General features: G+C 54.9%; 1 protein-coding gene across 1 annotated transcript in view; it reads right to left on the reverse strand.

The window, feature by feature from the left end:
* ONECUT1 (one cut homeobox 1) overlaps positions 1–19,467 on the reverse strand; it is a 30,829-nt gene extending 11,362 nt beyond the window's left edge. The window contains 8 exon segments of the mRNA XM_007532376.2: positions 18,373–18,979; positions 18,981–19,077; positions 19,079–19,109; positions 19,112–19,157; positions 19,159–19,203; positions 19,205–19,405; positions 19,407–19,451; positions 19,453–19,467. Of these exon segments, the coding sequence (XP_007532438.2) occupies positions 18,373–18,979; positions 18,981–19,077; positions 19,079–19,109; positions 19,112–19,157; positions 19,159–19,203; positions 19,205–19,405; positions 19,407–19,451; positions 19,453–19,467 (1,087 nt within the window).
* Positions 19,468–20,620: the final 1,153 nt, after the last annotated feature.

A 20,620-nucleotide genomic window follows, 5' to 3' on the forward strand; every position in this document is an offset into this window, starting at 1 on the left:
CCAGTTATGAGCAGGAACCCAAGTCAAGGGGCCCAGGAGGTGACCTCACTCCCCTGTGGAGGCCAGTGGACTCAGAACCCTGGTCACTAGGAAACTCCACTGTCCACACAGCAGTGTCCTGGCTCACTGGCCTGCAGGGTCCCAGCAGGATGCTGTGCTGTGTTCCCAGGAGACAAGGCCAAGGCCAGAGAAAGGGGCCTAGCAGGATAGTTTCAGTGGGTGAGACAGCAGACCACTCAGCCCTCCAAAGTATTTTGTGAGAGAACAAGGTAATATGGCAGCCCACGGCAAGCTGTCCAGTCTTGGGGGAGAGAAAGACAGACACCTGCAGACCTGCTTCACCACCTGTGAAGCGACTCCCCTGCAGGTGGGGAGCCGGGGGCTCGAACCGGGATCATTAGGCCCGTCCTTGCGCTTTGCGCCACATGCACTTAACCCGCTGCGCTACCACCCGACTCCCAAACTGTCCATTCTTATCCCCAACTCTGATGGTGGCTGGCAGTGTAGGAGGCTCTGACCACTGTGCTCCCTGTCCCTATATCCAGGAAGGGCTGCAGCAGAGGGCAGATGTGGGCGCCGGCCACTAGGGAAGACAGGCCCCTGGCAGGGAGGCCCCTCAGCTATGAAGATGTGTGGCTGTGAAGAGAGGTGCTCTCAGAAGAGAAGCCCCAGTGGTGGCACATCCAAGGCGGCCACACGCCAAAGCCCCATGCAGGACCTGCAGCAGCTGCACACCCAGGGCCCCCCCAGCAAGGCACCCTCCTCACCTCACCTCCTCACCACCTCACCTCACCTCACCTCCTCACCTCACCTCACCTCCTCACCTCACCTCACCTCCTCACCTCACCTCACCACCTCACCTCACCTCCTCACCTCCTCATCTCACCTCACCTCACCTCCTCATCTCACCTCACCACCTCACCTCACCTCCTCACCTCCTCATCTCACCTCACCTCACCTCCTCACCTCACCTCCTCACCTCACCTCACCCTCCTCACCTCCTCACCTCTGGAGCCAGGACTCCCCCCTGGTTGTGCATTCCCATGAAGCCCTGCAAAGAGACAGGGTTTGGGGACACCCTCTGGGTCTCCCCAGGAGGAGACGCTGAGTTTCTGTGAAACAAGGCCCAGCGGTGCTGACACCGAGGAACTGTGCACCCTGGGGTTTCTTTCTCTCCCTTGTTACTTAGGAGATTCTTGTTTTCTTATTTTAAGTTTTCCAATAAAGTTCGTTCCATTGTACGCAGCATTAAGTTCATTCTCAACCACTCTCAGGCATCCATCTACAGGGTTCCAGAATGCGCCAAGTCCCGTGAGCTCCCTCCCCAAAGCTCTCACTCCAAGGGTGGAGGAGGACTTCCGTGGGTGGTGTGTGCGTTGACTTGCCACTGGGATGAAGACCTGTGCTCCTGTGGTAAGTGTATTGGCAATCACTGTTCTCTCCAACAGAGTGACTGCGAGAAAATAACTGACTGTGCTACAGCTCTTTCTCTCTCTTTCTTTTTCTCTCCCTATATTTAAAAAAGGCCACCAGAAACAGTGGAGTCATGATGGCACCAAGCCTCACCCAGTGATAAACTTGGTGGCAACAAAAAGGCAGAAAAGAAAAAGGGAAAAAGAAGAGAGAGAGAGAGAGAGAGAGAGAGGGTGGAGAGGCTGTTGAGGCTCTAGAACTGGAGGAGTGAGTGTTGTGCAGACCACAGACATGGGGAGGTGAAAGGTCATAGCCATCTGCCGATAACTAACGTAAACTATACCCCCTAAAATAAAACGAAAGAAAACAGAGTGAAATGTTGACAGTTGGTCAACTGGTTATATGAATTCTCACAGCTGAATAAAAGGTAAATGCATGCTCTTTTATTCTTGCACTATTAAATACTTTTTATAAATTCCAAATTTGTGATTTAGAATACAGTTTCATCAGACACATACATTTAATGACCTCTCTGTGATGCTCAGTGTTGTGGCGTACGATGCCTGAGACTGAACTCAGGAGGCCAAGTCTGAAAGTCTAATGCCTCAACTCTACAGCACCTTCTGGGCCACAGAATATGTTTGATGTGCTTCTGTAACCTCACATGTGGATCAGCCTCTGTACACTGAGTTGTTTTCCATAGAGGAGTTGGGTTCAAGGGGACGGATACCTCTGAAACACTTGTGACGATTCTTCATGCATTCAGAAGGGTGGCCACTCTGTGTCATGGCTTTTGTTTTATCACCCAGATAACTACACTTGGCAGGACCTTGCCAACCATGAAAATGTAATTTTATGGAGGCGATCTGCTGGCCACGCTAATGCATCATTACAAAAGAAAAGAGCAGAAGCGAAGGCGGAGGTGGGCTGGGGAGAAAGAAAATGACTTTCATGCCTTGGGTCCCGAAGCTCCAGGTGCCATCCTGGCACTACCAAAGTCCAGTGCTGAGCAGTGCTCTGGAAAATAATAAATAAACAGAACTAAAAAGAAAGAAAACAGAAAGAGGAGGTGGAGGAGGAGGGAGAGGAGGAGGAGAAAGAGGAGGAGGAAATACTTGGTGTTTTCCCTAGAAAGTTTTTGTCTGGGAGATGGTTACTTTAAAGGAGGATCACAGACACAATAAGTGCACGTGTGCTTTGCTTACACACATGGAGAGCCACAGGTCACCTCTGAGGAACATACAAGAGGCCCAGGAGGTGGCACGGCAGGTAAGCACGACATTCCAAGTCTGATCCCTGGCACACGCCAGGTTGCTGCTCTGGTGTCTTTCTCCTGCCTCTTGCTTTCTCTCATGAAATAAATATATTTTTTTAAAGTTTGAAACTTTGATAAAAAAAGAATATACACGAAACTGGTAACAGGGGTGTCTCAAGTTGGGGCTGGGTAGCAGGGCTGGGGCTGGCAGGATACTTGGTCTTCTCACATACTTTTCCGTACTGTTTGACTTTGTAAACGCAAAGGGACATACCCTCACTATGAACTGGCAATGGCAGGGACCGCCCCACTCTTCAAAAGGAGGCTGGATCACCCTGCTCTGCCACTCGAGGAAGACAGGTTCTGAGATGAGAGCAGCCCAGGATGTTCCCAGCTGTGACCATGGAGTGTGAGCTCAGACTGACAGGGACTCGGAGGTCACACAGTCTCCTGTGCTGGATGGGAACCTGCGTGGGCCCTGGCTCAGACTGACATGGTGAGCAGTTAATTGTATTTATATAATTTCTTTAAATTTTGAGAGCTACTCGATGTCCTAATCCATCTTTCTAGTTCTATTCTCAACTCTCACACCATTTTCCCAGAAAATATATTTAGTATACCTCCATATTAGCTACCAAACTCTAGCAAAAATGACCAGACCTGGGCCCGTAGGAACATACTTCAAACAGACTTCCTAGCTTCATTTCACACTAAAGTTCCTATTCTCATCTGCTTTATTCCTGCTTTTTGGTTCTTGTTTATTAAACATTTTGTTCTGATTTCAGATGCAACTATGATTTTATTCTGACCTCCCTGGGCAGACGACCTCACCAGTGTGTCCAGGAACCACACTTCCCCAGAGCCCTACCCGACTAGGGACAGACAGACACAGGCTGGGGGTGTGGATCTACCTGCCAAAACGCATGCCCAGCAGAGAAGCAATGACAGAAGCCAGAGCCTTTCACCTTCTGCACAACATAAAGAATTTTGGTCCATGCTCCCAGAGGGTAAGATAACTAGAGGGCTCTGAACTTTAATTCCAACAGGACCCAGAAACAGAAGCTGAAGACAAATAATAAAATAAAATAAAACAAAATAAAATAAAATAAAATGAAGGACAGTTGGAAGTAGTAGGTGTGACTTTGAAAGGAAGAGATGGAAGAGCCATGGAAAAAATGGGCAAATATATCTAAATATAGATAGTTATAGAAATAATAGTCAACCCCTATCTATACTTGTGAACCAATTCAGTTCCCAATAAGGGGAACAGGAACATAGATCTCTGGTGGTGGGAAAGGTGTGACATTATACCCGTTATCTTATAGTTTTGTACAAAAAAAAAAAAAAACTAGATCACGAATTAAGAAAATAAATAGGAAAAAAGAAAGAAAGTGAAGGGGCAGAGGTGTGGCTCAGTGGTTGGTTACGACTCACTTGTGTGCTGCTCTGCTTCCATCTATCCTCCTTGGCAGCGGCTCTTGCTCCACAGCTACTAAGATTACCTTTCTAAAAAAATATGTATTTATGAGGAGAGAGAGCGGGGGAGAGGGAGAGAGGGAGAGAGCATCACTGTGGCACGTGTGATGCACGGACCTGAGAATCTAGTGCCTTATTCACTGTGCGAGTAACTGGGTCACCAAGGATTGTTTTTGCTTCTCTCCCAGCAGAGAAAATCTGGGAAATGTCCACTGGTTGGTCACGGCTCTTCGTGTGCCCGGCAGCAGACAGCTGGCTAGAGTGAGTGACTGTCATTGGCCCCCAACACCAGGCAGAGGAGACTAGACTTGAAGGGCCAGGTCCACAGCTATGGTTAGTCCACAGCATGGTGCTAACGTTATGTTGCCCCCACCTAGGAGTGTGCTCCGGAAAGGAGGCCATCACCCATCTAACCTTACAGCTGGCATCTACGCAGAGTGCTCCTGTCAGCCAAGACCAGCCTCGAGTGTGGGAGTGTCTTCAAGAGATACACCTGTCTTTCCACCCACACAGCCAGACACCCAGCTCCTTCTCCTGTTGAGCTCACCACACCATCTGCTCACGTATCTTTACTTTACAGACAGTACATGTGGCCTGGGAGACGGTGCAGTGGGTAAGTCATTGGCCTCTCAAGCATGAGGTGCTGAGTTTGATCCCCGGCGTTGCACGTGCCAGTCTTCTTCTTCTTCTTCTAGCGTTTGCCCTTCTTCCGTAGCCAGACAACAGCGTCAGGTTGAGCCTGATATCAAGTTTCGAGATCTCCTTTGAATCTGGAGAGGTGGCAGGCGTGGACTATGTGGGTCACAGTCTGTCTGCGTGCCAGTGACACTCTTTTTCTCTTGCTCTTTCCCCGCATTCTCTTCTTTCTCCATATTGATAAATAGATATTTAATAAAACAAAGAGAAACAACACTCCAATTCTGGACCCTCAGTTCCCCTCACCTCTGCCAACAATGACAGTTCAACAGTTGACAGTCATGACAATTATCTCACAGTCAGGAGTCACCTCTCCTGGTGCTGTCTTCCAGCTGGTCCTGACTCGATGCAGTAGAAGCACAGCTTCCTCTGGCCTGGTCACCTTACACCTGCAATCTGCCTACGTCCTGTGGAGTGTCTTGCCAATCTCCCACCAGCTTCCTCTCTTGCCCAGATGACAGCCTCTGTCAGAGACATCGCAAGCTCAGATGCATCTGCTCACCGTCTGTGGAGGGGACCCAGGATGGGATGCTCTGGCGTCCTCTTGGGATGATTTGAGGATGTAAAGGGACAGTGAGTGGTGATTCTTAGGCTTTGCTGGGCACTCAGGTTTTAGGGGTCTGGTCAAGATGCAGACTCATACTCAGGGTCTGGGGCGACACCTGAGAGTTCAAAGTGTTTTTTCACTGGCTTATTGCTGAGGCTCAGTGCCGGTGGCATTTTTATCTTTTTTTAAAAAATTTTATTTATTTATTTTCCCTTCTGTTGCCCTTTTATTGTTGTCTTTTTATTGTTGTTGTAGTTATTATTGTAGTTATGATCGATGTTGTTGTTGTTGGATAGGACAGAGAGAAATGGAGAGAGGCGGGGAAGACAGAGAGGGGGAGAGAAAGACAGACACCTGCAGACCTGCTTCACCGCCTGGGAAGCGACTCCCCTGCAGGTGGGGAGCCGGGGGCTCGAACCGGGATCCTCATGCCAGTCCTTGCGCTTTGCGCCACGTGCGCTTAACCCGCTGCGCTACCGCCCGACTCCGTTTTGTTATCTTTTTAAAAAGCATTTTCACTGGGAAGGGGCTAATGGTTTACAGTGCAGTCATTGACACTGGGTACAACTTCTCATGTCTGTAAAATTCTCTGCAGAACACTTCCACCCGCAACCCAGGTTCTTTGAATCATCATGGACCAGGACCCCAAGGTTCTCTGACTCTCTCCCCCTTTATAGATACTTGTTATCAACCGTCTGTCTGAAGTGTAGTGTGAAAGTATCTCTCCCCATCTGCGGGGCTTGCGGTTTACTACTGAGTCTTTATCATGGATTCCATGTCATCTAGACAGAGTGGCCTGTGGCCCACTTAGAGTTGCAGCCCTCTGCTTCTCTTCATGTAAGACTCCTCTCAGTAACCCTCGGAAGGCAGGGCTGTTGGTGGTGAATTCCCTCAGTTTCTGTGTTTGGGAAGATTTTAAGTTTTCCTTTCCAAGGATAACAGGGTAGGATAGAATATTCGTAGCTGGCAATTCTTATCTTTTAAAACTGTAAGTACGTCATTTTACTCTCTTCTGGCCTCTAGAGTTTGTGGTGAGAAATCTGATGAAGCCTGATGGTTCTACCTGTACGTAAGATTCTTCCTTTCCCTAGCAGCCTGAAACAGTCCTCTCCAGCTAGTGGGGTTGTGCCACTAGGCGGCGCTCTGACCACCTGGCAGGAGAGCTTTCCTGAGAGTCTACCCAAGGCACACCTAGGCCTTATAAGCCTTGCTGAATCCTGACTTTGCCACAGAGTGCCCAGTGAGACAGGAGATTTTGTTGTGGAGACAAGAGTCCTCAAAGCAGGCAATTAGTTCTCAAAGGTAGGACTTGGAGGCCCAACCTTTCATTCTACCCTTTGGGACAGAAGGTTCAGAGAGGTTAGACTCAGTAAATCTTCAGAGCTCACTAACCTCTGTGAGAACCTGCCAGGGCTTTTGATTCCTAGACTAGGGTAGGTTTACATTTTTGATAACTGAAGAATTGTATAGCATGATCTATTTATTTTTGTTAATTTTTAAATTTCCTTTATTACTTTTTAATATACAGAGAAGGAAGAGAGACAGACAGACAGACAGACAGACATGGGAAGAGAGAGACCATAGTATAGAAGCTTCCTGGGAGTCAGGCGGTAGTGTAGCGCGTTAAGCGCATGTGGCGCAAAGCGCAAGGACTGGTGTAAGGATCCCGGTTCAAGCCCCTGGCTCCCCACCTGCAGGGGAGTCGCTTCACAAGCAGTGAAGCAGGTCTGCAGGTGTCTGTCTTTCTCTCCCCCGTCTGTCTTTCCCTCCTCTCTCCATTTTCTCTCTGTCCTATCCAACAATGATGACATCAAGAATAACTACAACAACAATAAACAAAGGGCAACAAGAGGGAAAATAAAAAGAATACAAAAATACTGGCCACAGGTGGTCAGAGAAGCTTCCTGCAATGTGGTGGGAGCTGGGCTTGAACCCGGGTCAGACACATGACAAAGCATGGCACTATCCAAGTGAGCTATTTCACCAGCCCTCTACTCCACTGCAGTTCCCCCCTCACCATGTGGAGTCTAAGGTTCTATGTGATGCACAGTTAGCAATCACCCAGTCACCAACACGATCAATTAAATTAATGATGCTGCTTGCTGTTAATATTAAAGCAACTGTCATTTTAAAAGTTGCTATTTGGCTAAAGTGATGGGTGAATTAGGTCACTTTAACTTTCATGCATATAAAGGAAACAGATGTAATACTGGGTCTCAAACAGGTAGCCAGAGGGAAATTATTGTGGCTTCAACATACAAAATCAACTGTTTTAAAGTACATCTGGGGGGGGGGGCAGACAGTCCTCAGTTGTCTGATTCCTCCTCACTCCTGGGCAAATACTAGATACTGCTTTAAAAAGACACCTTTGGGGAGTCGGGTGGTAGTACAGCTGGTCAAGCGCAGGTGGCACAAAGTGCAAGGTCCAGCGTAAGGATCCCGGTTTGAGCCCCCGGCTCCCCACCTGCAGGGGAGTCTCTTCACAGGCAGTGAAGCAGGTCTGCAGGTGTCTGTCTTTCTCTCCCCCTCTCTGTCTTTCCCCTCCTCTCTCTATTTCTCTCTGTCCTATCAACAACAATAATAACTACAACAATAAAACAACAAGGGCAACAAAAAGGAATAAATAAAGTAACAAATACTTTTAAAAAGGCACTTTGGGGGCACAGGTATAATTGTAATGCAAAAGATTTTCATGCCTGAGGTTCCTAGGTCCTGGGCTCCACAAGCAAGAGTTGAGCAATGTTCTGATAGAACGGAAGAAGAGGAGGAAAAGGAGAGGAGAAAGAAGAAAGAAGGAGGGAGTCAGTTTTGTAAGGAAAAGAAGCTTCTGATTCAGCAGGACTAAGTCATCCCCTCCTCCTCACCCCAGCCCATAAACCCTTATAATTGAGCTCTTGCAAGAGGCTGGGAAGTGGGGGCATTATGGCAAACTAGCTTCAGTACCATGATGTTTATAATATCATACTGCCTGACATGTGAAAAAAATAAAGCACCAAAACCAGACTGGTTTATAGCCGAGTTTCCGAGAGATGTGTGCCTGGCCAGCAGAGCACTGAGGGGACTTGGTGCAGGGGAGGTCTATGGCTCACTGCCACTGGGAACTTGCTCCTTCTGTTTCCAAGCCATCTGCCTGAAGCTTTCTTCTCCCCACCTCCCACCTCTCCCTGTCTCTCTCCTTCCTCTCTATCATGAAACTCCTTACTATCTTATGATACAAAGGAGAGAAAGAGAGACAGAGACAGAGAGAGACCGTCGTACAGAAGCTTTCTGCAATGCGGCGGAAGCTGGGCTTCAACCTGGGTCACACACATGACAAAGCATGGCACTGTCCGAGTGAGCTATTTCAGCAGCCCTCTACTCCACTGCAGTTTCTTCCATAAGGACTTGAATCTGGCTGGGTCTGAGAGCACGAGGTCCTGAGTCGGGTCACTGGCATTGCATTGCTCTGGTCTCCTCTCTGCCAACAAATAAATAAATAAATAAAAATCCTTTTTTAAAAGAAGTATCTTTTGTTTTAACCATGTCTGCAGGCAGATAATCAAATCTTTCTTGATCCATGGCCCTAGCACTCAGGGACTGATTATCATTTTGAGGGAGGGGAGCGGAGAGGGACACCTAGCAATAAGCTGGGAGCACTGTGCATCCTCAGGGCTGAGGGATGCCTGGCTCTGCTTCCCACCCAGCCGTCATTTTAATCAGCACTTCCCTTGCTTAATGAGCTTGGCGTGCCATTCCCTAGTTACTCAGCAATCTGGATTAATGACGAGAAGAGGAACTGATTTTTCTTTTTCTAGTTGTATCGTGGGAAGTCAATGTTAACTTTCTTTTTCTGAGTCTTTCGTTGAAACCGCATTAGTGTGACGGATATGTCTTCATCGGGCATAAGTGATTAGGATTTAATCACTTTAAACTGCATCTTAATTACCCCCAAATGAATAGATGGGACATTTAATAGCAGAGATTAGATTGCCTTAATGAATGATTTTTGGTGAGTCTATCAATGCTGGCGCACACGGCGCCTGCAGCGAGTTCCCGGGCCACTAGGAGGCGCGCCTCGCTCGTTTATGTTAACACCCTTCCTCCCAGAAGCAGCCTCAAGAATTAAAGACGCTGTGACCAAGCAAAAGGCTCCTCTGAACACCTCTCTTTAGGACTGGGAAGGCTTGCCACCATGAAAAGAAAAGGCCATGGTCTCAGGAACTTTTGGACGCCCGCCGGTGTCTGCAGAGGAGGTTCAGAAACAGGTTGGGAATCCGAAGCACGTGGTGCTGGGTGCAAGTCACAAGCTGCCTGGAGGACAAATGCTCATATAAAAGCTAGTTTCCACCTGCTAGTTGTCAGTGCACGGCCCTAAAACAGGAGCGACAGGCAAGCTGGGGGACAGCAAGGCCAGCAAAGAAGGGAAGGCTGTGCACAGCGGGGACTTGGAGGCCGCGGGGCGGGGGGCCTGTCCCTGGGGCTTCTCCAGGCTGAGGTCCCCTTGGGTAGCTGCCCGCAGAACACATCTGAGAGAGGAGCCCCACCCAGCAGTAACTGTCTAAGTGAGCAAATGGATCGGAAGCCTGGGGCTCCACTTCCAAGTCTGTTACTTCTTTACACTCCCTCTGGCTCCTGCTTCCAGACAGTAATAAGCTCAGCTTCTCCTAGGAGTCTGGAGTATAGAAGAAAAAGTCTCCCTGCCCATGCACAGTGTCTCTCTCTGCCAGTGCCACAGGCAGGAAGCACCAGCGCGCTCTGGTCTCACGGGCTGGATCACGCAGAGACTGGCTGGGCGCTCCTGACCGACAGCCCCATGTGCCCGCAGGCTGGGCCCACTGACCTGGTGGGTCTGCACCAGCAGCAGAGACAGGGCAGCAGAGGGCACCGGGCTCTGGGCTTACTCAGCCTCCTCTGATGGGACATCCTGGCGACTACCACGTCGGTGCATTGTGTTGGTGGTAGACTTCCAGACTCTGCTACACATTAAAATCACCGCAGAACCTCCCCCACAAAATCCCAGTGCTTGTGACCTGGGATGTGGTACAGTAGATGGAGTCCAGGACTCTCAAGCATGAGGTCTAGAGTTTAATCCCTGGCATCATATGTACCAAATAAATAAGTCAGTAATAAATGTCCAGTGCCCGTGTCAGGCTCTACACCAAGCAGAGGATCTAGAATTGCAGCTGGGTGTCATCTGTTCATTTATGGCCCTCCATCATTCCAACGTAAAGCAAGAAATGAGAGTGTCCTGGCCTAAGAAGTGGCTTAAAGAAAGAACATGAGACTCTGAAGTTTGAGCTATAAAGTTTGATTCCTCGCATGACCTCTGCTAGAGTGATGCTCTGGTTCTCTCCCTGTCCACTAATAGATGAATAAATCTGTGTGTGTGTGTGTGTGTGTGTGTGTGTGTATCACAGCACTGCTCAGCTCTGGTTTATGGTGGTGCAGGGAATTGACCCTGGGCCTTTGGAGACTCAGGCACAAGAGTCTCTTTGCATAAGCATTATGCTATCTACCCTCCACATAAATTTGCTTTTAAAGAAACAAACAAATCCAGCATGTGACTTGCACAAGATATGACTACTAGACTAGGCAGAACAGACAGAAGCTAGCTGCTGTGATGAACCTCAGAGCTCACTGCAGTGTGGGCTGTATTTCAGGATTTTATCAAACATCCTGGCTTAAAGGAGGAAAAAACTTGCAAGTTAATTTGTTATATTTTTGTGGTAATGATATACCTTTTCAAGAGGACCATCAAGTAGATGTTTCTATAGGAAGGCTCTGTGAGACCATACACATTCCTTCATTTGCATGGAAAGCATCAAACTGTTGTGTGAGTGATCTATTCATTAATCCACTCCTATTCTGTCAGAGGGAAACTGAGCTTTATTAGTGATAACATACTTGTGTCAAGATAAAGAAAACCTGTGAACATCAATTAAGTGGAGACAGGGGCGTGTAACGGTGCGCCAAGTTCCTTCACATTAGGAAGAGCTTTTTCCATTCTCTCCGACTGCTACAAGGCTGACACTTGTTATGTGGAAAGAATACAGACTTCTCCCAAAGGAGAAGGTTCTTATTTGTCATAAACATGAGCAGGATGGAAATGGTATTTAATAAACATCTGTCGGATACTTTTATTTAAAATGATAAGGAAACTACTCTTTACCAGAACTCCAATACAACCATCTTGCTGTCATCCTATGCCGTACCCAAGAGTGTGAACATTCTATTTTAATGGAGGCTGGGATGAAAATATTCACTGCTTTCTTTTTTAAAACAAATCCAGACTCTTTTTAAATTTATTTATGGATAGATCCAGAAATGTAGGAGGAAGAAGAATATATATAAGATAACATAATCTTAGAAGGAGAATATATATATATATATATATATATATATATATTCCATATATATATGAAGGGGGAGGGAGAACGAGAGGGAGAGGGAGAGGGAGAAGGAGAGGGAGAGAAACTTCTTACAGCACTGCTTGTGAAGCTTCTCTGCTGCAGATGGAGACCAGGGGCTTGAACCAGGCTCCTTGCTCACTGCAATGTGTGCGCTCAACCAGGCACAGCACTACTTCGTCCTTGAAATCATTCTTTTTTTAAAAAAAAAAAAAACAAAACAATAAGTTGGGGCCTTGGATATATGATTCTTCTGTTCCTAGGACACTCAGACAAGAGAGGCTGACAGACAGACGAACACCACAGCACTAACACTTCTCCTGGTGCTGTGGTGCCCCATGTCATGCTGGGCCTTGATCTTAAGCCTCACAAATGACAAGACAGGTGCCCTGCCCAGTGAGATATTTCTCTGACCCCACTTAACTGATTTGAAATGCTTGCTTATTTGGTGTCTATTGCGACACATGACATCTGCAAAGAGCCCTGAGTACTGTGATTTGAAGGGCAAAAGCTTCTAAGGGTGGGTTCCAAGGAACCAAATGCTTGCACACCAACTCTTCAATTATCCATCACTGGGCCTGAGGATGTAATGTCTTAATGCCTCTCCAGTATTCTCCACTAGGAACGTATCTTCTAAGAACTCTCAGTAGTGTCTGAGCAGCTGACCTCTCTGTACATGTGAGAATGATGACATGGGAAGAGCTCCTGTAAACACCTTTTTAAGGACCTCACAGATTAGAGACAACAAAAGATTCTCCCAGCAGGAGTCACAGGGGCTGGGTGGAATGTCCCAGCTTAATGATCCAACCCCCTTGCCACACATGTGGGCTCTGGGGTTCTGGTTTCACAGGCAGCTATGCACATGTACACGACAGGGAACACACACACACAGCAGCTGGGGCTTAGACACACACACTCACATGCACTCACACACACTCACACACACACACACTCACTCACACACACTCACACTCACACACACACACTCACATACACACACTCACACTCACACACACACACTCACACACACACACACACTCACACACACACTCACACACACGCGCACACACATGCACACACACACACACACACACTCACACACACACTCACACAGCAGCTGGGGCTTAGACACACACACTCACACACACACACTCACACACACTCATACATACACACACTCACACATGCACACACACACGCACACACACAGCAGCTGGGGCTTAGACACACACAGACACACACACGTGCGCACACACACACACTCACACAGACACACACACACACAGCAGCTGGGGCTTAGACACACACACACACTCACATGCACACACACACAGACACACACACTCACACACACTCACACAGACACACACACACTCACATGCACACAGACACACACACACACTCACACACACGCACACTCACACATATACACTCACACACACTCACACACACACTCACACACACACACACGCACACACACGCACAAACACTCACACACACACACACACTCACACACGCGCGCACACACACGCACACACACGCGCGCACACACGCGCACACACACACACTCACGCGCACACACACGCACACACACGCACACACACGCACACACACGCACACACACGCGCGCGCGCACACACACACGCACACAAACACGCACACACACACACACTCACACACACACACACGCGCACACACACACACAGCAGCTGGGCAGGACATGCTAGGAGAAAGGAGAGACTCAAGTGTCTGCTTGGCAGGGCCTCCTGTTGCTCAGAAACTCCAGGGTGGTTCTGGCTTCATTAATGGGTTTGTTTGTTTGCTTGTTTTTCCTTTTTGTTATTTCCACTCCGACTGCTCAGGAGCAGCACCGGCATCTCCCCAGGTGAACAGAAGCAGAACCAAGAGGTTCTCAAGGCTGCCGCGGGCCCTGTCCAGGGTGCTGACCGCCTCCCACCCTTTCATTTACCCCAGGCTGCGGGAACAAAGGCCTCTGCTCCAGGCCTGGGCTCCAGGCTCTCTCGGCCCAAGGAAAGGGAATGGGAACAAAAGAACATCCCAGGCTCAGCATCCGCTGGCCTCCCGCTCCTCCTGGGGCGTGGGGGAGGGGGAGGGCCGGCCCCTCCAATCTGCTCTTGTGTCAAGCAGAGACACACCAGGCTGGGAGGGAAAACCCAAACATGCTTTTTAAAAAAATTCCCTTTTGGGAGGGGAGCAGGTGACAGCATTTCTGGAGTCTCAAGAAGGCCCATAAAACACCACCTTCCTCTTTAGCACCCCCTCCCCACGACTACACCACCCTTTAGGAAATCACCAGGACGGCAAGCTAACACACCTTTGTGTGTACACCACCAGCACCCCTTTCCTCTCTAAGCTTAGCCACCGAGGTCTTGACTCTGGTAGCCCACAGGGCACTGCTGGGCACCCAGAGAGGGGGCATGCGATGGGGGAAGGACAGGGGACAGCAGCCCCTTCCCTGCTGTGCTGCTGTGCTGAGGGCTGCAAGCTGGAACTCCAGGGTAAGGAAAGACCGCTCAGGAGGTTACCACTCAGGCCGCTGCCACCAAGCTGTGCTGCTCTGGGTCACACTTTGTCCCCAGTGCCAGCTGCAAAGCTGCAGCCACAGCGCTTGGCGTTGTGCAGCTGCAGGTGCCACGGAGCTGCCGGGAGCAGCTTCAGTGTTGCCCCATCTCTTGGAGCTCCTGAAAGCTCCAGCAGCAGCCAGGGGCATGCCAGGAAGCCCCCCTGTTTTGTTGTCCTGTCTCTGAGGCCATCAATACACTGATACCAGAGCTGCCCAAAGGCCAGCGGACCCCTGGTCACCCGTCCCCCCTCCAGTTACACAACTGGCCCACAACCTTCACCCTACGCTGCCCACAACCCTCTGAGGCCCTACCTCGTGCCCCCTCCAGGGGTCAGCCTTGGGCTGTGAGAGGCCAGCGGGAAATCTGACCCAGCCAGGGGGCTTCTAGCATTGTGTGTGTGGGGGGGTGTGGGTAGGGGTCTCTGGACAGCTCCCTAGGGGGTTCATCTGGCCCCAGCCTCCCTCTGGCTGCTTGTTGGCTCTCTGGGCAGGCGCAGCAAGCACTGCCCTCAACTCTGGGCCCAGGGAGGGCAAGGCAGCCCCCATCCCAGGCCTTTGTTCTGGGCAGCCTGTGAGAGCAGCTGTGCTTCCAATATGCTCCCCCCCCCCCCAGCTGAGCTGTGACTGGAGGGTACTGAGCGTATCCCCTGCTCTCAGAACTAGGGGCCCTCTGCCCACACGTGCAACACGCTGGCTGCTGGCTGCTTTACAGTCGCAGAGTTTGGGGACACTGGAAAGTGGGTGCTTAGGGCCTGACACTGGCCGTTTGTTGCCTGACTCAGTGACCCCCAGGCGGCAATAGGGAGGCCAGCCTCCTCACACCCCCCCCCCAAGGGATAAACATTAACAAAAAAGCAAACGAACGACCTTGCACGCAGGCCAGTAATCAATCATCCCTCGGCAAGGCCAGTCCTGGCAAACACGGCCCAGGTTGGCGGGACCCAGGCTTTCTCAGGCTTTCTCAGGACCGCTGGGGCCACCCACCCCGCTTCTGGTCAGACTTTTCCTACTCTGAGGTGCTCCAAGACCTCCAACCTCCAACTAAGAGGTGCAGCTGGGCTGGGGAGAGCTGCCGTGCCCCTCTGGCACCTTTAGTGGGTGCTCTGGCCTCCAGCTCTCCAGGGTCTGAGGGGCCCAGCACCCACCTCTGTCCACCCCTGAGCCCTATGGCCTCAAGTGCTGTGAGGGCCTTGCTGCATCCCAGCCTCTGGCCCTGGAGGGGGAAGGGGACTCTCCTGGAATCAGTAATTGCTTCCAATTCCACTCGTTCCTTCCCCTAAATAGCTGAGCCCCTCAACCCCAGGCACCCCCTCCACCTTTCTTTCCCCTTTCTATTGGCGCAGCAGCAAGCCCTGCATGGAAGGAACAGACAGTAAGTAATTTCTTAAAGGTAGTTAATTTGGTGGGAACATCCTACTGCGTCGCCTCGCACCAGACACCAGCTGCTCATTTAGAGAGGGACCCACCCTCCACCCCAAGTACACAGCCAGGCTCAGAGGCTGGGCTGCCTCACAGGAGTCGGCAAGGGTGCTTGGAGGGAGCTGAGAGGTCCTCTGCCCTAAGGCAAAGAACTGGCTGGGGCGGGAAGTGGGTGCCCGAGGCTGAGTCTCCTCTGCTGGGGCACTGCTCAGTGCAGGTGCACTTAGAAGGCTCGGGAAATGCCCTCCCCCGGTGAACAATTTTAAAGGTTCTTTTTTGGATTGTAAACAGGTTCCTACCTTGTGGCCCTGGGGCACTCTCCTGCTAGCCATTCCCAGCCCTTTCTGTCATAGACAGAAGGAAGGGCACAGAGCCCCCAAGCTCCAGCTGGGCCATGGGGTGCAAAGCTGACTGGGTGCCATGCCTGTGGCTCCCTGGACCTTCCAATCCCCCCCCACCCTGTGTGTGTGTGTGTGTGTGTGTGTGTGTGCACGCGTGCGTGTGTGTGTGTGTGTGTGTGTGTGCGTGCGTGTTCCTGTCCTGGAGGGAAAGGTCATGTGTCTGTAGCTGACTGGGTGCCATGCCTGTGGCTCCCTGGACCCTCCAATCCCCCCCGTGTGTGTGTGTGTGTGTGTGCACACGTGTGTGTGTGTGTGTGTGTGTGTGTGTTCCTGTCCTGGAGGGAAAGGTCATGTGTCTGTAGCTGATTGGGTGCCATGCCTGTGGCTCCCTGGACCCTCCAATCCCCCCCCCCCCGTGTGTGTGTGTGTGTGTGCACGCGTGTGTGTGCGCGTGTTCCTGTCCTGGAGGGAAAGGTCATGTGTCTGTAGCTGGCCGGGTGCTTCCCAGCTTCCTGGGCCCCTGGAGTCCTGCAGCTGGGGGGGGGGGTGCTAGGGTCTCCATCCCCAGTGCCACTCCTCCACTGCCACTGCTTCAGGTCAGAGGGCCCCTGTGCAGGGCAGGTGGGGATGGCCAGGGTGGGTGACAGCAAAGGTCAGAGGTATAGGCCGGGAGCACCACCTGGGGAAGACCCACCCACACACACAAACCCCGCAGGGCACAGAGAGTCGTTTCTGAACAGAACCGGTCAGTGTCTTTCCAATAGGGGTGACGAAAGGCCACTCAACCGCCTGGGAGATAAGGTAGGGCTTGGGGGCACCACCTTCCTTTGCCCCACGGTGGACTCTGCCCGGAGAAGAGGTCCTGGAAGCTCGGCGGAGGGTGCGAGAGGGCACTGCCCGGAAGAGAAACAGCCATTTAGCCCCTGGGGCCCCCTGGGAAGGGGGCCTGTAGGCCGGACCGGGAAGTGGGGCCGGCCTGTGGAGCCCGGCAGGCACTCAGGCAGCCCCTCAGGCAGCCCCTCACCGGTCTCTGTCATGTCCCCACCCCACTTCCCTTACTCAGAAAACTGGCTTCTGGGCTCCCGCAGCAGGAGCTGGCAGGGCGCACGGGGCTGGGCTATGCGGGAGGGAGAGTGTGCACCCGAACCCGGAAATAGACAGGCCTAAGGACCTAGGGACAGACAGGTCAGGAGCACCCGGACCTCGCGACAGACAGACAGACAGACAGACAGACAGGTCGGGAGCCCCCGCCGGGCACCCGCGCTCTCCAGCTTCTCACTGGCGGTGGGCGAGGGGGGAAGAGCAGCGCTGGGGCTTCTCGCTTTGATTTTCGCTGGTGAAACGGCTCAGTGGCCCCGGCCTGGAGCGCATTGACTGGCTTTCGTCCCCCAGGGACGAATTAATGGAGAGCGATCAGTTAATTAACAAACCCTCCGCAGGGTTGAGGACTGCAGGCCCGCCTGAAACCCGGTCGGGGGAGCCCCGGGACTCCAGAATCAGCCTGGTCTCTCGGCCTGGTCTCTACACCACCCGTCCTCCCTCTACGGTCCTCCAGCCGCCTCCCGGCGAACCTGCCCCACGCGACTGTGGAGGTGCAGGAGCCCCCTGCGCTGCGCGGGCCGGCGGGCGCCGAGTCCTTGCCGCTGAGCTCGGGGCACCCGGGGGTCGGAGAGCCCACTGTTCGGAGAGCCGGGGGCCAGTTCCACTCGAGCTCCCGGCGTGGGCATCCCGAGGGACAGTAAGCGGCGGGGAAAACCAGAGTCGATGTCCTGGGAGTGGAGAGCGCGGGCTATCTCCTTCCCACCGGGGGCCGCCCCGCGCCGCCTGCAGGGGTGACTCTGACTCTCTCTCTCCCTCTCTCTCTCTCTCTCTCTCTCTCTCTCTCTCTCTCTCTCTCTCTCGGCGCCTAGCACGCGGAGGGTCATGCGGGGTACAGCCGACCCGCGCCCGGCAGCGGCCCGGAAGCCCCCGTTACGCCGACGCATCATCCCCGAGCCCCGCGGTGCCCGGGCGAGGAGCGCGGGACAGATGGCGCGGGGCCTTAGCCCACCGCCGGCAGAGCGCGGCCCCGACTCTCAGCCTCCCAGGCCGAGCGGCGCGCACCGGGGCTGGGAGACCGCGATCCGCCGCGGGAGTGAGGACCGAGTCCGCGGTCCAGGAGCCCAGCCTCTGGACGGGGTGACGGGCGCTCGGCCTTCCCGCCCCCCAGCCTTCCGCGCGTCCTCGTCCCCAGTGTCCAGCGGCGCCCCACTCACCGGCCAGGCGCAGCGCAGACATGCGCTGGAATTCCGGCTCCTGCAGCCATTTCCACATCCTGCGGAAGGTCTCCCGGCCCGACTTGAGTTTGCTCCAGGGCTTGGGGTTCCGCAGCAAGTCCGAAAGGGTTCCCTGCGAGCGACAGAGCACCCGCTGCGCGAAGATGGCCTGCGGGATGCTGTAGCGCTTAAGCTCGGTGGTGATGCGCTGGGCCACCTCCTTGGTGTTGATCTCCTCCATCTGCCCCGAGCTGCTTCCGTTGCTCACCTGCGCGCCGGTGACCGAGGCGTTGGGCTCCCGCGCCGTGCCCAGCAGCTGCCCGTGACCCTGAGCGTTCAGGTGGGCATGCGGGTGGTGCGGGGGCAGCCCGTTGATGGGCACCATGCCCGCCGAGGTGGGCGTGAGGTGTTGCTCCCCGTGGCGGCCCAGCATGGCTGGGTGGTGCGCCTCGAAGCTGTTGGGGGTGAGCATCTTGTCGGTGGGCATTGCGGCGCCCGGGTGCGCGTAGTGGGGGAGCCCTTGCTGGGAGCTGTGCATGCCCCCCAGCCCGGAGCCGGAGAGGGGCGAGAGGCTCTGGCCCATGGCGGCCACGTCCTTGTGGTAGGGGGGCGTAGAGGTTGTTCATGGAGGCCAGCCCGCGCTCGTCCCGCATGAGCGTGAAGCTGCCGCTGACGTTGCCCGCCAGGCGCTGGTGGTGGTGCGGGGTGGTGGTGGTGGTGGTGGTGATGGTGAGGAACTTGTCCGACACGGTGGAGATGGGCGGCAGCGGCTGCAGCGGCGTCAGGCGTGGTGTAGGTGGCCGGCATGCTCATGCCGGGGGGCGTCTCGCAGGGCCATGGTCATGGTGGGGTGCAGGGCTCCCGCCAGGCCGTGCTCGGCGGCGCGGTGGTGGTGGTGGTAGTCGCCGGCGCCGTCCAGCAGCGCGGCCATGCCCATGGGGCGCGGGGGCGCGGAGGGCAGGGGGCCCGCGCGGTGAGCCCCGGAGCCCCGCGCGTGGGGGCTGCCGCCCAGCAGCTCGGCAGGGGCGGGTCCCCGGCTCGTGGCTCACGGCGTGCAGCTCGCCCATCGCCTCCATGGCCCAGCTGCGCGTTCATCGTGCCGCAGCCATGGGCCGGCCGGCGGACAGGGCGCTCGAGCACCTCTCGGGCTCCAGCTCCGGCCCCGGCCCCGGCCCCCGCAGCCCCGCCGGCCCCCGCCCGCCCCGCCGCGTCCTCGGCCGGGGCCGGGCCGGTTCAGCCTCCGCAGGGGCGCCGCGCCGTGGGGCCCGCAGCCCGGCCCGCTCACCCGCCGCTCCTAGCAGCCCGACACTCCCGGCTCCCGGGACGCAGCCCGCGCGCCCGCCGCGCCCGCCGGCTCCCCGCGCCACCTGCCAGCTCGGGCCATGCTCGGTGTGTGCGGCGTCCGCCCGCGCAGCCCGCCCCGCGCCGCCCCGCCCCCGATCCGCCCCGATCCGCCCCGATCCGCCGCGGGTCCCGCCTCTCGCCGCCCCTCTGCGCAGGCGCACCGGGCCGGCCGCCCCGCCTCGCCCCCTCGGCGCCCCCCGCTCCGCGCTCCCGCGGCCGGCTGCCGGACACCCCCGCCCGCCCTGTCCCCCGCGCCCCTGCCCGCCCTGTCCCCCGCGCCCCTGCCCGCCCTGTCCCCCGCGCCCCTGCCCGCCCTGTCCCCCGCGCCCTGTCCCCCGCGCCCCCTGCCCGCCCTGTCCCCCGCGCCCCGGCTCCCCCCGCGCCCCTGTCCGCCCTGTCCCCCGCGCCCTGTCCCCCGCGCCCCTGCCCGCCCTGTCCCCCGCGCCCTGTCCCCCGCGCCCCTGCCCGCCCTGTCCCCCGCGCCCCCGGCTCCCCCTGCGCCCCTGTCCGCCCTGTCCCCCGCGCCCTGTCCCCCGCGCCCTGCCCGCCCTGTCCCCCGCGCCCTGTCCCCCCGCGCCCTGTCCCCCGCGCCCTGTCCCCCGCGCCCTGTCCCCCGCGCCCCGCTCTAGCCCCCCGCGGGCGCCCCGGCTCCATCGCACTGCGGGCCCCCGCCGCCCGAGCCCGGAGAGCCGGGAGGGGACCCCTAGCACCACTGCCCCGGGCTGGGACCGGACGGGACGGGCGCGGCGCCCAGAGCTGCTCAGGACTGCGGGGGTGAGCCCGGCGTCGGGGCCCCCGCACCCTCCCGCCCTCCCCGCCACACACCTCCGGGCCCGGCGGCGGCTCCCGGCTCCTGCCCGGTGCCTCGGGGCTGAGTGCGGCCAGTGTGCGCGGGAGGGCGCCG

This window comes from Erinaceus europaeus, unplaced genomic scaffold (genome assembly GCF_950295315.1).
Source record: "Erinaceus europaeus unplaced genomic scaffold, mEriEur2.1 scaffold_418, whole genome shotgun sequence".
Classification (NCBI taxonomy): domain Eukaryota; kingdom Metazoa; phylum Chordata; class Mammalia; order Eulipotyphla; family Erinaceidae; genus Erinaceus; species Erinaceus europaeus.